The sequence below is a fragment of the Sprattus sprattus genome (genome assembly GCF_963457725.1).
Source record: "Sprattus sprattus genome assembly, chromosome: 6".
NCBI classification, from domain to species: domain Eukaryota; kingdom Metazoa; phylum Chordata; class Actinopteri; order Clupeiformes; family Clupeidae; genus Sprattus; species Sprattus sprattus.
Window position 1 is genome coordinate 21,856,066 of NC_137925.1, and position 12,341 is coordinate 21,868,406.

At 40.8% G+C, this 12,341-nt stretch overlaps 2 protein-coding genes across 2 annotated transcripts; both read right to left on the reverse strand.

Annotated features, from left to right (window-relative positions):
• Positions 1-264: 264 nt before the first annotated feature.
• On the reverse strand, positions 265-8,848 carry hspa4b (heat shock protein 4b). The gene is made up of 19 exons (XM_080840094.1): positions 8,576-8,848; positions 8,011-8,068; positions 7,705-7,848; positions 7,273-7,395; positions 7,085-7,184; positions 6,812-6,945; positions 6,321-6,565; positions 5,962-6,038; positions 5,610-5,761; positions 5,206-5,312; positions 4,954-5,087; positions 4,672-4,856; positions 4,329-4,421; positions 3,400-3,558; positions 3,184-3,309; positions 2,269-2,376; positions 2,051-2,170; positions 1,016-1,177; positions 265-734 (listed from the first exon to the last, which is right to left on the reverse strand). Exons 1-19 carry the CDS (start codon positions 8,680-8,682, stop codon positions 537-539), a joined length of 2,532 nt encoding a protein of 843 aa, XP_080696220.1. The 5' UTR covers positions 8,683-8,848; the 3' UTR covers positions 265-536.
• An 848-nt stretch (positions 8,849-9,696) lies between these two features.
• On the reverse strand, positions 9,697-11,260 carry uqcrq (ubiquinol-cytochrome c reductase, complex III subunit VII). Its single transcript, XM_080841041.1, has 3 exons — positions 11,175-11,260; positions 9,969-10,140; positions 9,697-9,882 (listed from the first exon to the last, which is right to left on the reverse strand). The coding sequence occupies exons 2-3, from the start codon at positions 10,120-10,122 to the stop codon at positions 9,788-9,790; spliced, it is 249 nt and encodes an 82-aa protein (XP_080697167.1). The 5' UTR covers positions 10,123-10,140; positions 11,175-11,260; the 3' UTR covers positions 9,697-9,787.
• Positions 11,261-12,341: the final 1,081 nt, after the last annotated feature.

The following is a 12,341-nucleotide window of genomic DNA, read 5'->3' on the forward strand; positions in this document are numbered from 1 at the left end:
TAACATTATAAAACGAGTGTTACATGTATCACTCTTAAACCAATTCAAAAGAACTGCAAGCCATGGCAGTTACGGTTAACTAAAATATTCTATACCATCTTTTCGGGAAAACAGGAACTTACGGTCATATGACTTGAAGGGATAGGAGAGGTGGACTCGCTGATTCAGTTATCTTTGAAAAGGGTGCCGCCATAGGCTGATACGGATCCTACGTTTGTACGCGCACAAAATTAAGCACTCAAGTTACCAAGAAAGCAAACGATATTTTATGGTCAATATTTATTAAAACGAAAGTTCGACACAGACCTTAACAGTTTAAGCTCACAAAAGAAACGCCAGTATGAATACACTTTGTCAACAACCAGGCTTATTGCATTATGCTTTCATTTTTCCCCCAAACGAAAAGAAAGTACATGCACAGGTGGCCAGAAATTCTCAAGATTGCCAAATCGACCAGAAGCATGGTTATGGTGGAATGACTAAAGAGCAACATTTCTGGGGAAACATGAAGAGAGAGAGAGGAGGGGAATCCTGCTTCAGTCAAGATCCATGTCGGGTTTGACGTCCTTCGACTCTTTGCCTTCGGCGCTAGGGTTTTCGGAGCCGGGTTGCTGGGTCTCGTTAGCCTCCTGCCCGTTGACTGGTCCATTCTCCTCGGGGGCCTTGTCGTCCTTGGGCGCCTCCACTTTTGGCTTGGCTTTGGTCAAATTGTAATTACAGGCAGAATACAGTTCCTGTGAAGATTTGAAGAAATGTTATGTTCCCTTGTTTATTGATCTCTCTATTCCAATGGGTTGCCCCTTACAAATATATTCCACTATAAGTCTTTTGTATACCATATATTTTTGTTTATTTTATTAATTTAAATGAAGGGTGTAATTGTTACCAAAATATTATTATTTGCATGACTGTTGCTCCTTAAGGTGACCCCTTAGGACTTGAGTCATTTGTTCACAACCGCTGAAACAAAATCAACCCCTGCTTGCAGTTGTAACTACCTCACTCATGTCCTCACCTTTGTTTTTGATTGTATGTCTGTAACTTTCACAGCTGGATCCACAGACAGGCTCTGTTTACTCTGCTGGTTCATTTTGCTGTTCATCCAGATCATGGCCTCACCCAGCAACTTGTCCGCTTTCTCGACTTCTGCGGCATCCAGATGGTCATACTGCTCCTCCTGAAAGAGAAAGTAAAAGTTTAAAGTCAGTGATGTTTTGAGTCGCAAAAGTGGTCGTCTGACTTTATTTATGCACACACACACACACACACACACACACACACACTTGTATTTTGATTACGCAATACTGAAAGGGCAAAGTGGTAGTTCTACACCAAAAACAAACGCATGGGTAGTTCTGGTACACGCCTTATAGTATTGGGGAGTTGGGTTTACTCACCGCATACCACTGAACTCAATGACCAGTGTTACACTTAATCACTGTGGAATCTACCTCACTGGCATGCTTATTTGGATGAAAGCGTTTACCAAATGAATAATAAATGCATCATGTGTGGATACCATTCAATGCTGTAATTGGTCTTCAATGTTGTAATTGGTAATTGGGCTGTAATTGGTCTGCTGTAACTGAATGTGAATCCAAGATTTGGTTTAGAAAGGCAAGAAGCTAAATCCATTAGCTGTCAAAGTGTCCAATTGGTGCGAATAGCATGGTTAGAGTATGCTTTTTAGATTACAAACCCAGACCTTGGATCATGTCTTGCCTCAATCATTTCGCCCAAAACAGCTCAGGCCAGATCCACAGGAAGCTTACAAGCACAGCTGTGCATTATACTCTACATCTTAATACTTTTTTAAGCTATTTGTACTGTTTTTAGCTAGTTAAACTACTGTCGTGTTATATGTTGTTGTTGTGTAATATGTTGTCCCTCGTCGCACCAACAGGAGCAGCACTCCAAATTTCCGTTGTGTGCGAATACAATGACAATGAAGGCTTTTCTATTACTATAAGAAGAAACCCGCTCACCAACAGAATAAGTTGTTAGTAGTAGCCATGCTATGTGCCCTTTCACAGAACCTTCTGACATTTACCTTAGTTTTGAAGGCTTCAATGATCTTCATGTACTGTTGAATCTGTTTGCCGAGGTCCTCAAATGCTCTTGGTCGCAGCTCAGATTCCATGTATCTGTCTTGAACCGGCTGTCCGAGTGTCTGGAAAAGTGCAAAAATATATTTACATCTTTAACCCTCTCATATAGAAAAGCAGGATGGAATTGTAGTTGGAAATTAATTGGGGATTCCTGCTTTACCTTAAGATCGGCAAGCTTGTCGATGTACACCTGCTTTGGCTGGTCTTCTCCCTCCTCATACAGCCAGTTCTCTGTGTCCTCCAGCTTAATTGAGAAAGTATCCCGATCCTGCAAGATAAAAGACAACTATTGATGCAAACAGCTCAGGAAAAGATTAACATGACACCATTTTTCAAATTTTCATTTATCACCCAGAGATAAATAACCTAGCTGGTCGGAAAAGGTGGCTTTCACCACAAAAACAGGGCCCTTTGACTAATGGTCTGAACATAGCGATAGACACCTCGTGGCCACGACGGTCAGATGTTTGCTTTGAGAATTTATAGCATCAGTTTTTAAGAACATTCTGCCGGGCAGCGCGGACATGAAAACCATAGGATGCAACCTAGCATGGTCAGAAAGCTTTAGAACACAGACACATGAGAACAGCAGCTGCCAAATGAAACAGCGGTGTTCAGATTAGATGAAGAAAGGAATACATGGAATGAAACAATATTTAAGGGTTAAGGCTGACGTCGCAAACTAACTGCTGCTTTTAAGTTGTTTGCTTCGAGGAGAACTGAATAGTTTAATTTCAGTTAAGGATTCCACCAGAGGCAAAGAGCAGAGGACGGTAAGAGACCAGAAGTGGCTAATGCACGCAGATCTGGAAGGCAAAACAAGGGAGACTGTTTGGCAGGCACATCACGCAAGAGTAGTACAGAAACAGTGCCTCTTGAAATGTGGCTCTCCAGGCCATTTTCTGGGAATGCCATAAAAGCTACCACTGGGTGTATAAAGAATAGGACATCTTATTTTTCCTCCAGTGTCATAAAATATACCAGTTAAAGCACATAGGCCTGGGATGACTTGCAAGTGCCCGTTTTCCTTTTAAGAGTGTCTCTCTCTGAAATGAACGTTTTTGAGTGTACTCACGCTCTCGGCGATGAACTTCTCATACATCCCGTGAAGCTTGTCCCGCATGTCGTAAACATACTCCTCTACGGTGTTCTTTGCGTCGTTACGCTCTTTCTCCAGCTTGTCCTGCATGATCATCTTACCCTGCAGACAACATGAACATGAGACAAAGCCAACAAACATTGGACTGTCCAAGTGAGTGAGATAAGCTGTCATTTTACAAGGGCACCTTACCTCGTTTTCGACAAAGAGGTTCAGCATGTCAATGGCCAGCTGCCACTGTGGACTGTTCTCGATAGGAAGCTCATGTATTTTTGTCTTTACTTTCGGCTTCTTGGCCTGTGGCGGCTGGTCAGCTTTCTTTTCTTGTTTACCTTCCTCTGCGGTTGTGGTCTGGGGAAGATATAAATTTACTTTTATCATCAGTGCCTATGAAGTAACAAAATGGAACAGTAACTGACACTGGTGTTAAGAGACACAGATGGTGCCTGTTTCCATGTCAACCAAACACTTGACACTTTACCACAAGGCGTCTCTCTACAGTAGTCCCTGAGCCAAGATTCAAAACCGTTATGAATAAGAATGAAAAAGTCTGCCTAGCCGTGGATCTTCTCATTTGATGTTACGGATCTACAGACTGACTAAGTGCTTCTGAATTAAGTGTTGTGTAGTTTCAGTGTTACATCTTAGTTTAATTTTTGGTGGGTGTCCTGATATTTCTGTATAACAGGAAAACAAGCTTATTACACAGTTCCATGTCAATGCTCTGAAAACTCTAGTTAATATAAGTTAGTCCGGCAAGCTAATGAATGAAGAATATAAGCGTATTCTCGTTTTGCGGAGTATAAGCAGGATAAGGCAGTTTGACGTGTCCTATTACACAGAAATACTCAGCGGAGGGCACTTTTCTTTGCCCCAACCCAATATTTTCATTTAACGAGACACCTCAGGGCCGTTATCTCTTATGTAATGTACTGGTGGTGGTCAAGCTGTAATGATGTTGCAGTAAATGTAAAAACACATTTCATCAGTACAGAATTTAAGAAAACACAAACCATGACAACATTATAAAAAGTATTGTTTTGATACCAAAAACATCACTTATTGGCTAATGTAATTAGCAGATGACGCTTGCAATGGTTAGTAGTCTGCAGGGAACCCACCTCCATTTCCTCTGCGTCAGTTTTCTTCTCCCCATTCTCTGTCTGGCTGTCACCTTGGGCCTTTGCGTCTTCAGGATCAGTCTGCATTTTGCTCTGAATAATGGAAAAGAAATAACATTTTCGATTATTCAGCACCATAAGATCACCAACTTGGATCGAAATATAAAATTATACTTTCTCTAAATTCTTTTTTAATTTAAAAAACACAACATACATAAAAACAAACACTAACCCAAATCAAAATATTTCATATTATTAATTGACATATAAATTCAGAGTGCAATTTGAACATTTTTTTAATTTATTCATTAATATACCAAGACCCTGACAATGCAGACAGTACCTCTTCCTCCTTTTCACTGGTCTGTTCCGTGTCCATCGGCTCTTCTCCTTCCTCCGATTTCTGCAGCTCCACCAGGGACGCGCTGGACACGCTGAAGATGCCGTGGACATTCATGCGCACTTTAACTTTGACCTTTGAACTCTCACCTGAGGCCTGAGGGACCACCTTCTGGATAACATACTGGCCTAAGAAGTGCGAAAAAAGAATACGTTATTCATTTATCCTGTAGCGGCTTTGGTGGTAAACTGAAAACTGAACTGAAATTCATGCATCTGTCCTTGCCTATGGTAGGGTCTGGAAAAGGCAGATCCTTGGGGCAGTTGTAATAAGCTTCAAGGGAGAAAGGTTCCTTTCGGTAGAAGGTCAATACTTTGGAGAACGGGGCAGCGTGGTTCTTTGGGAACACTTCACAATCACTGAAATGGACGTGCAGCAGATTAATAACGTACAAAAAACCTGAACAAATACTCTGCAAACATCAAAATGATCACTACTGTGAGGTGAAATACTACCTCGTATGAAAACATGACATACCTCATTCCTTCCTCAGCAGCAGAGTTCCATTTAAGAGAGATTGGGAAGGGAACCACATCAGTAATGGAGAACTCACGGACTTTAAAAGCAGGAGACAAGATGGCGCACTAAAAAGACCATGGATGAAAGAATGAGAGAGAGAGAGAGAGAGAGAGATGAGTACTTAATACATGGGGAAGCTCTAATCAGTTTATAAAAAGAAATACAAAATAACACAAAAGCCATCAGGTACAGCATACCTATTTAAGCGAATTCTGGCATTACAACATAAACACAAATACCCCACAAGGGCTTCAAAGTCAAAATATATTAGATTGAAGGATAAACACTGACTAAATAAGCAGGTAAATGCTGACTAAGTGCTGTAGCTGGAAGTGGTACTGTCACTGGGGAAATAAGCAGACCTGTAGTGCACATCCTCTGGCCACTGCCTCGTCTGCATTTAGAGTCGTGCTCAGCTCCTTTCCGAAGAATTTGCTGATTCGCTCTTTGACCGCAGGGATTCTGGAGGCTCCACCCACAATTTCCACTGCATATATGTCCTCATTCTTCAAGTCTGCTCAGGCACAAAGGCGCATGTCAGCAATGCCCCCCAGACACTCACAGCCACACCCAACTAGACAGACACATAGACACACCCAGCTAATCACACACACACACACACACACACACACACACACACACACACACACACCTCATTTTCTTAAGTTCATCAATCAAAACCCAGACAAGGGCATGGAGCCTTGAGTTACTCACTCGCTTGATCCAGTACACTTTGCAGGGGGGCCTCGACTTTGGTCAGAAGGTCTGCACACATTTCTAAAAATTGACCCCTGCACCACACAGACACACACACACACAATCATTTATGAAACATTTATATTCAGTCAGCACATCTGGAAACAAACACAGCTGTATATTCACAACCTCCATGCCATTAATGTTGGAGGAAAGACTGGGAACTGAAGCATCAGGTTCAACGGACACCCATCGAATATACAACATGTTGCTAGCACCCTTGAATCTTTCAGTTATACCAGGGAGGTTTATTTTTTAACAATTACTAAAAAAAGACTATTCACCGAAACATTCTAAACCTTTTGCTAAATACTTGCCTGTTCAACTTGCCGGAGACATCAATGTCATTCATGAAGCACTCAATGTTAAGAGGGAGGTCAGAGGAGTTGGCACTCATGAGTTTTTTCAGTTTCTCGCACTCCTGATAGAGACGCACCAGGGCCCTTGGCTTAGACTTCACATCAAGCTTGTACTTTTTACCAAATTCCACACAGAAGTGATTCACTATGGCCTGATCAAAGTCCTTGCCTCCAAGTTGAGAGTCATGGGCAGTTGCAAGGACCTAGAGGGAAAAAGAAATAAATGGAAAATATCCATTGGTGACGGGAAATCATTGTCTATGCATATGCAATCAACATGGTATACGAGTGACAAGTCTGTGATAACTCTGCTCAACAAATCTTTTACAGACATATACGTGGTCCTAAGGACAATTATTAATTTAGTTTGTATGCTGTTCGCTTTGTGTTCATATAAGTGCACTTGTGTTTATAAAAGGAATTGTCAGAGCTTGAAATGGGGCACATACCTTCAGCTTGCCTTTGTTGAAAGCACATACAGACACCTGGTAGGCGGAGTGCCCCAGGTCCACAAACACCACAGTTCTGGCTTTCTCCTCAGGGTTCGGCAGGTCCTGCTTATAAATGCCATACGCCAAAGAAACTGCAAAATAAAGCGAGGTGGTGAGCAAATATTTTCATCAACAAGTTTTGTATGCTAATGTTTACTAACTCTTTGTAAATAAGGATATGTTTCATGCACACATGCCACTGTATGCAACCTAATGCAAGACCAACAGTACCTGCAGTGGTTTCATTCATCAATCGCAAGCAGTTGAGGCCAGCTATTTGTGCAGCATCTACAACAGATCTCCTCTCAGCATCAGTATAGAAACTTGGGATCTGAAAAAATGACACACAATGACACATGTTAAGCTTTAGAGCCAACACACATTTTAGGTTGGGTCAGAGAGTACATGAATTCACTTACAGATATAACACAGTCTCCAACAGGCTTTTTCAAAGCACTTTCAGCGGTCTCTTTCATCTTGGTCAGAAGCATGGCAGTAACCTGTTCGATGCTAAAGACCTTCTCCTCTTCCATGTACATCACCTATTTTGAAGCAAAGGAATTAGAATATAGGGAAATACATATACAGCATTAAACTACCAAAGTATTCCCCGTGGTAAGTTCTTTACACAGGCATACAAGGAAAAGTTCTCCCCCACATGCATCAACATGTTCATATACAACTATTAGAGAGGATCGTCTACTATTGAAATAAGCCACACCTTTTCTTAAATGATCTACACTACACCAAGCACAACAGCAAAAGAAGTGTTCATGTAGATCTTCTCAAATCGAATGTGAATGTGTCAAAATTGAATGCTGTAGTATAAACAGCATTGAGAAATCTCTTACCTTGATGCCAGTTGTCCCTGTGGGCATCTGGGCGAGATCATAAACCATGCTGGATTTCTGACTCTGAACATACGGATCTGAAAAGGCCCTGCCATGGAACCGCTTAAAGCCCTGGACCGTGTTCTTGGCGTTTGGAGTAACCATCTGAATGTGTGAATCCAAGGCAATATGTTATTAAATGCAAGACCCCACTTCCATCTCTTCACATTATTTTCAATTGGCACAAACGTTTATGATTTTCAAGAGCAGGATCTTGTGATTTAGGCAACATTGTTATTGAAACTGTGGTTGACATATGATTCTTACCTGGCCTTTTGCGGCAGCACCGATGGAGCGATTTCGTGGCCCAAAGGCAACACATGCTCTGAAATACACGGATATAGTTTTTTTTTTTAAACCATTTGGCAAACACCATTCATTTTCCCAATAGAACATCTGGCTAGATGACAATCGTACCAGTTATTGCCCGCTAACGTTACCTTACTAACATTATTTGGCATCACTGACGCTCTTCTTATGAGTCAGTACTGCTTACTGTAGTAGGCCCTCAAGTCAATCGCTAACCATTATCTTATTTAACGGCGTGGTGGTACATACAGTTTAGACAGTTAGGTTCACCACAGTGTAACCGTGTATAGCTATCTTAAATTAGCAATCTTACAACATTCTCGAACAATGTTGCCCAACCTATGCGCTAATCAGCTAGGCTATTCTCTAAGCTAGTTCGCTAGCTAGCTTGATTATTATACAAAGCATTAAGAAAACATATTTCACGAACAAAACCACGAAACGGATAAGACATGAGATTCTTCAACACACTCACTCTTATACTCCAATGGCATTTAAACATCTTATCTGAAGACATACTTACGGTGTACATCGGTCGCTGTACTCATTAGCTATCGTCTCAATTCCCCCCGCTCGGGCTACTGCAATATAGCAGTTCAAATAACCAACGTCGAATCCCACCACAGACATATTATCTTACTTTGTAATGTGACTTACAGAATTAACTAATTACAGAATGCAGTTAATAATACAAAACCCTCTACTTATTTGAAAACAGTTAAATCGCTGGATGGTTAATTCATTATCCCATAGAACTGCATAAGGCAGCAAGCTAGCTTTGTACTCAGCTCGCCGGTTTCTCATTGAAGACAGCGTGACAGGGCACACCATTTCCGGTCTGGAAGCATCACGAAAATTCGAGCACTTTCTCCGGCAGTTCAAAATAAAGGTCTTTCCTTACAGTAAGGGCTTTTATTTTTAAACGACCCCGTTAAATGTAGTCTGCGATATTAATCCAATACGCGTTTGTCAAATTCCATGTAATACACTGAAATTCTACAAATTACATGGTTACATACCTCTCATACTTTTACCAGCGGTTGCTGATGATTGTCTGTCAGCCTGACATCGTTAGATATGTATTTTAAATACCCTCAACTAGATTGAGACAATGTAACCACATTCAACATTGTCTATAATAGGGCTAAATATTAAGAATTAAGAACAGAGACACACAACTTCTACACCATTTTAAAATGTAGTGTAAATGATGATCCAAAAAAAGCCTCTTGAAAATCAGCACACATTTCTCTATACACTTTCTAGGCACCTACTATATTATATCACATCAACCCCAATAATGAGACTTTAGATGGTGTTTTAAAGGTTCAAGGAAGGACATCTATTGCTTCTCCTTTGTTGACATTAACAAGAAAAAAAAACCCGCACATTAGTCGAAAGCTTTTTGTCAAAGACTTTATGATGACGCACTGCAGGATGTTACCTCGACAGGTAAAGAAATACTCCAAAATGAAAGTTGATGAAAGTAATCCATTACAGATCTGTAATGCACATTCAACAATATTGCATGCATTAATGCATGTATTAACCATTGAAGCTCCAAACTCCCCACCTGAAAATGCATCTCATCATAAATCTTCAATCTTCAAATACAAACCAAATTACACATACACAGGACACAAATCAATATTTCATAAACATTTTTATTAGGTAATCATACAGACAAAAGTGACAACTTGAACAGACAGGGTTCTCCAGGAGATGTTGACTGACTTCACTCGTCGTTCTCATAATCAGTGGGGTTCTTTTTCTTGCCTTGTTCATGGACACTGTTCCCCCACGTGTAGGTTAAGTACATAATAGTCATAGCTGGAAAAAGAACAGTATTATTCAATAACATGGGTGCAAAGTTAAGGTGATGGCATGGTTGAATGCTTGATAAATTGTCAACTTACGTGGTGCCCATTTGAAAACTGACGCTCTAAACCGTCTCCAGACGTTAGGGATACCCTTGGAAAGAAAGTTAGGGAATGCCCTCTGTTCAAAGGGGGAGATGCTGTAGGTGATCACATGCCTCAACCTGGCAAGATTCCCAAAGTGCTTTCCCATTATTTCTAGAGAGCTGGTCTAGAGAGACAAAATGCATTATATTACTTCAACTCAGACTACCACAATCAAACCTCTGCTAAGAGTTCAATTAAGGATACACAACATAGAAACATACATAGCAAACTTGAATCAGTTAGGGGCAAAATGGTAATCTAGGCTTAACGACAGATTTTCGACAATGACCAACCATTATCTAGAAACTGCTAAGTGTATGGGGTAGACGTTCCCAGAGACTTTATGACGTGATCCATCAGTACTACCAAAGTCCTTGGTATTACCCAAACCATTACTCCGTACATCTAAATTCTCAATTCCCAACATAACCATCTCACCAGTTTGTTGACCGTGCAGAGCAGAGCAATGCTACTAAACGCCAACTGGCAAAGTGGTGTATGAATTGCGTAACAAGTCACTATCCGACAATATCCTGTCTCAACGATGTTACACGTAAATAAACAGTTCAGACATTTTATATCACCACAATGCATTACAGACACAAACTAAAACCTACTCATTAAGAATTAACTAGCAAATCCATGTTATTAAGTCTAACAAACGTTAAAAAAAACACTAGTAACGCTACGTCCACTGAGGCTAAAGCCAAGTTAGCAATAGACTAACTTTTACATGACACTAAACTGTCTCAATTAATCTAGCTAGCTAGCACTGCAATCACATTTAACCTCATCCTAGATATAGGTATGATATCAATATCACCTAAAACATCAAAGGCAACGTAGCCAAAGTCCACATAATATCTCTGACGTTAAGTTTCCTTATGGCTAAGTTGTTTAGCTAATGTTTGTCTTGTAGCTACAATGCCCATTGCCCTTTGCATCTTATAGTTAGCTACAGCATAGCTATCTAGAAGGCTGGCTCACTTCAACGAAGACCTTGTTTGACATTCGGAGCACTACATAGAGGTATCAAGGCGTTCAGTTACTTATATCATTAATTAAGTCGACTATATTTACCACAAAACTACAGAGCAGTTATTATTTACTATTCAGATGGGTCAGACTGAGAATTTTGCAACTGTACAAAGGACAAACCTTTCTGCTTCTCCAGACCGTTTGTGTATGGCGGTGATTGCTAATGTTCTTCTGTTAGCTTGTGTGCGACTTCCACCACAGAGTATAGTGACAAATTAAGTCTGGTTTGGTCACTACTGCCACCACATGGATGGATGACGAATATAGTGGAATGGACGACTGATTACTGATAACTACTAAATATCGAGCAGTGTGAAGATGGCCCAAAGACCCATAAGAATAGAATACTTCCTAAAGGTTACTTAATCTTTAATTTGTTTTAAATATCTACTGACGACTGGCCCTTGTTACCCTGGCTTCGCCCTTCGACTTCGGGTCAAGTTAATATGCCAACAAGACACGACTATCACATAGCAAATATTTATATAGTTCAGAGTAATGTGTCTACAGTCGTGGCCAAAAGTTTTGAGAATGACACAAATATGCATTTTCACAAAGTTTGCTGCTTCAGTGTCTTTAAATATTTTTGTCAGATGTTACTATGGAAGACTGAGGTATAATTACAAACATTTAATAAGTGTCACTGGCTTTTATTGGCAATTACATGAAGTTAATGCAAAAAGTCAATATATGCACCCTATATGACCCTTCTTTTTCAAGACCTCTGCAATCCGCCCTGGCATGCTGTCAATTAACTTCTGGGCCACATCCTGACTGATGGCAGCCCATTCTTGCATAATCAATGCTTGGAGTTTGTCAGAAATAGTTTTTTTTTGTTTGTCCACCCGCCTCTAAAGGATTGACCACAAGTTTTCAATGGGATTAAGGTCTGGGGAGTTTCCTGGCCAATGGACCCAAAATATAAATGTTTTGTTCCCCGAGCCACTTAGTTATCACTTTTGCCTTATGGCAAGGTGCTCCATCATGCTAGGAAAGGCATTGTTCATCATCAAACTGTTCCTGGATGGTTGGGAGAAGTTGCTCTTGGAGGATGTTTTGGTACCAACTTTATTCATGGCTGTGTTCTTAGGCAAAATTGTGAGCGAGCCCTCTCCCTTGGCTGAGGAGCAACCCCACACATGAATGGTCTAAGGATGCTTTACTGTTGGCTTGACACAGGACTGATGGTAGCGCTCACCTTGTCTTCTCCGGACGAGCTTATTTGCAGATGCCCCAAACAATCGGAAAGGGGATTCATGAGAGAAAATGACTCGACCCCAGTCCTCA

What these genes read in the sequence shown, in the direction of transcription:
- hspa4b (XM_080840094.1), bottom strand. Translation starts at nt 8,682, where the DNA reads ATGTCTGTGGTGGGATTCGACGTTGGTTATTTGAACTGCTATATTGCA. An exon ending in TTGGAGACTGTGTTATATCT is followed by an intron (nt 7,185 to 7,272) that starts GTAAGTGAATTC and finishes TCATTTTTTCAG; the next exon opens with ATCCCAAGTTTCTATACTGA. An exon ending in AGAAGTTCATCGCCGAGAGC is followed by an intron (nt 2,377 to 3,183) that starts GTGAGTACACTC and finishes TTTATCTTGCAG; the next exon opens with GATCGGGATACTTTCTCAAT.
- uqcrq (XM_080841041.1), bottom strand. Translation starts at nt 10,122, where the DNA reads ATGGGAAAGCACTTTGGGAATCTTGCCAGGTTGAGGCATGTGATCACC. An exon ending in AGTTTTCAAATGGGCACCAC is followed by an intron (nt 9,883 to 9,968) that starts GTAAGTTGACAA and finishes TTCTTTTTCCAG; the next exon opens with CTATGACTATTATGTACTTA.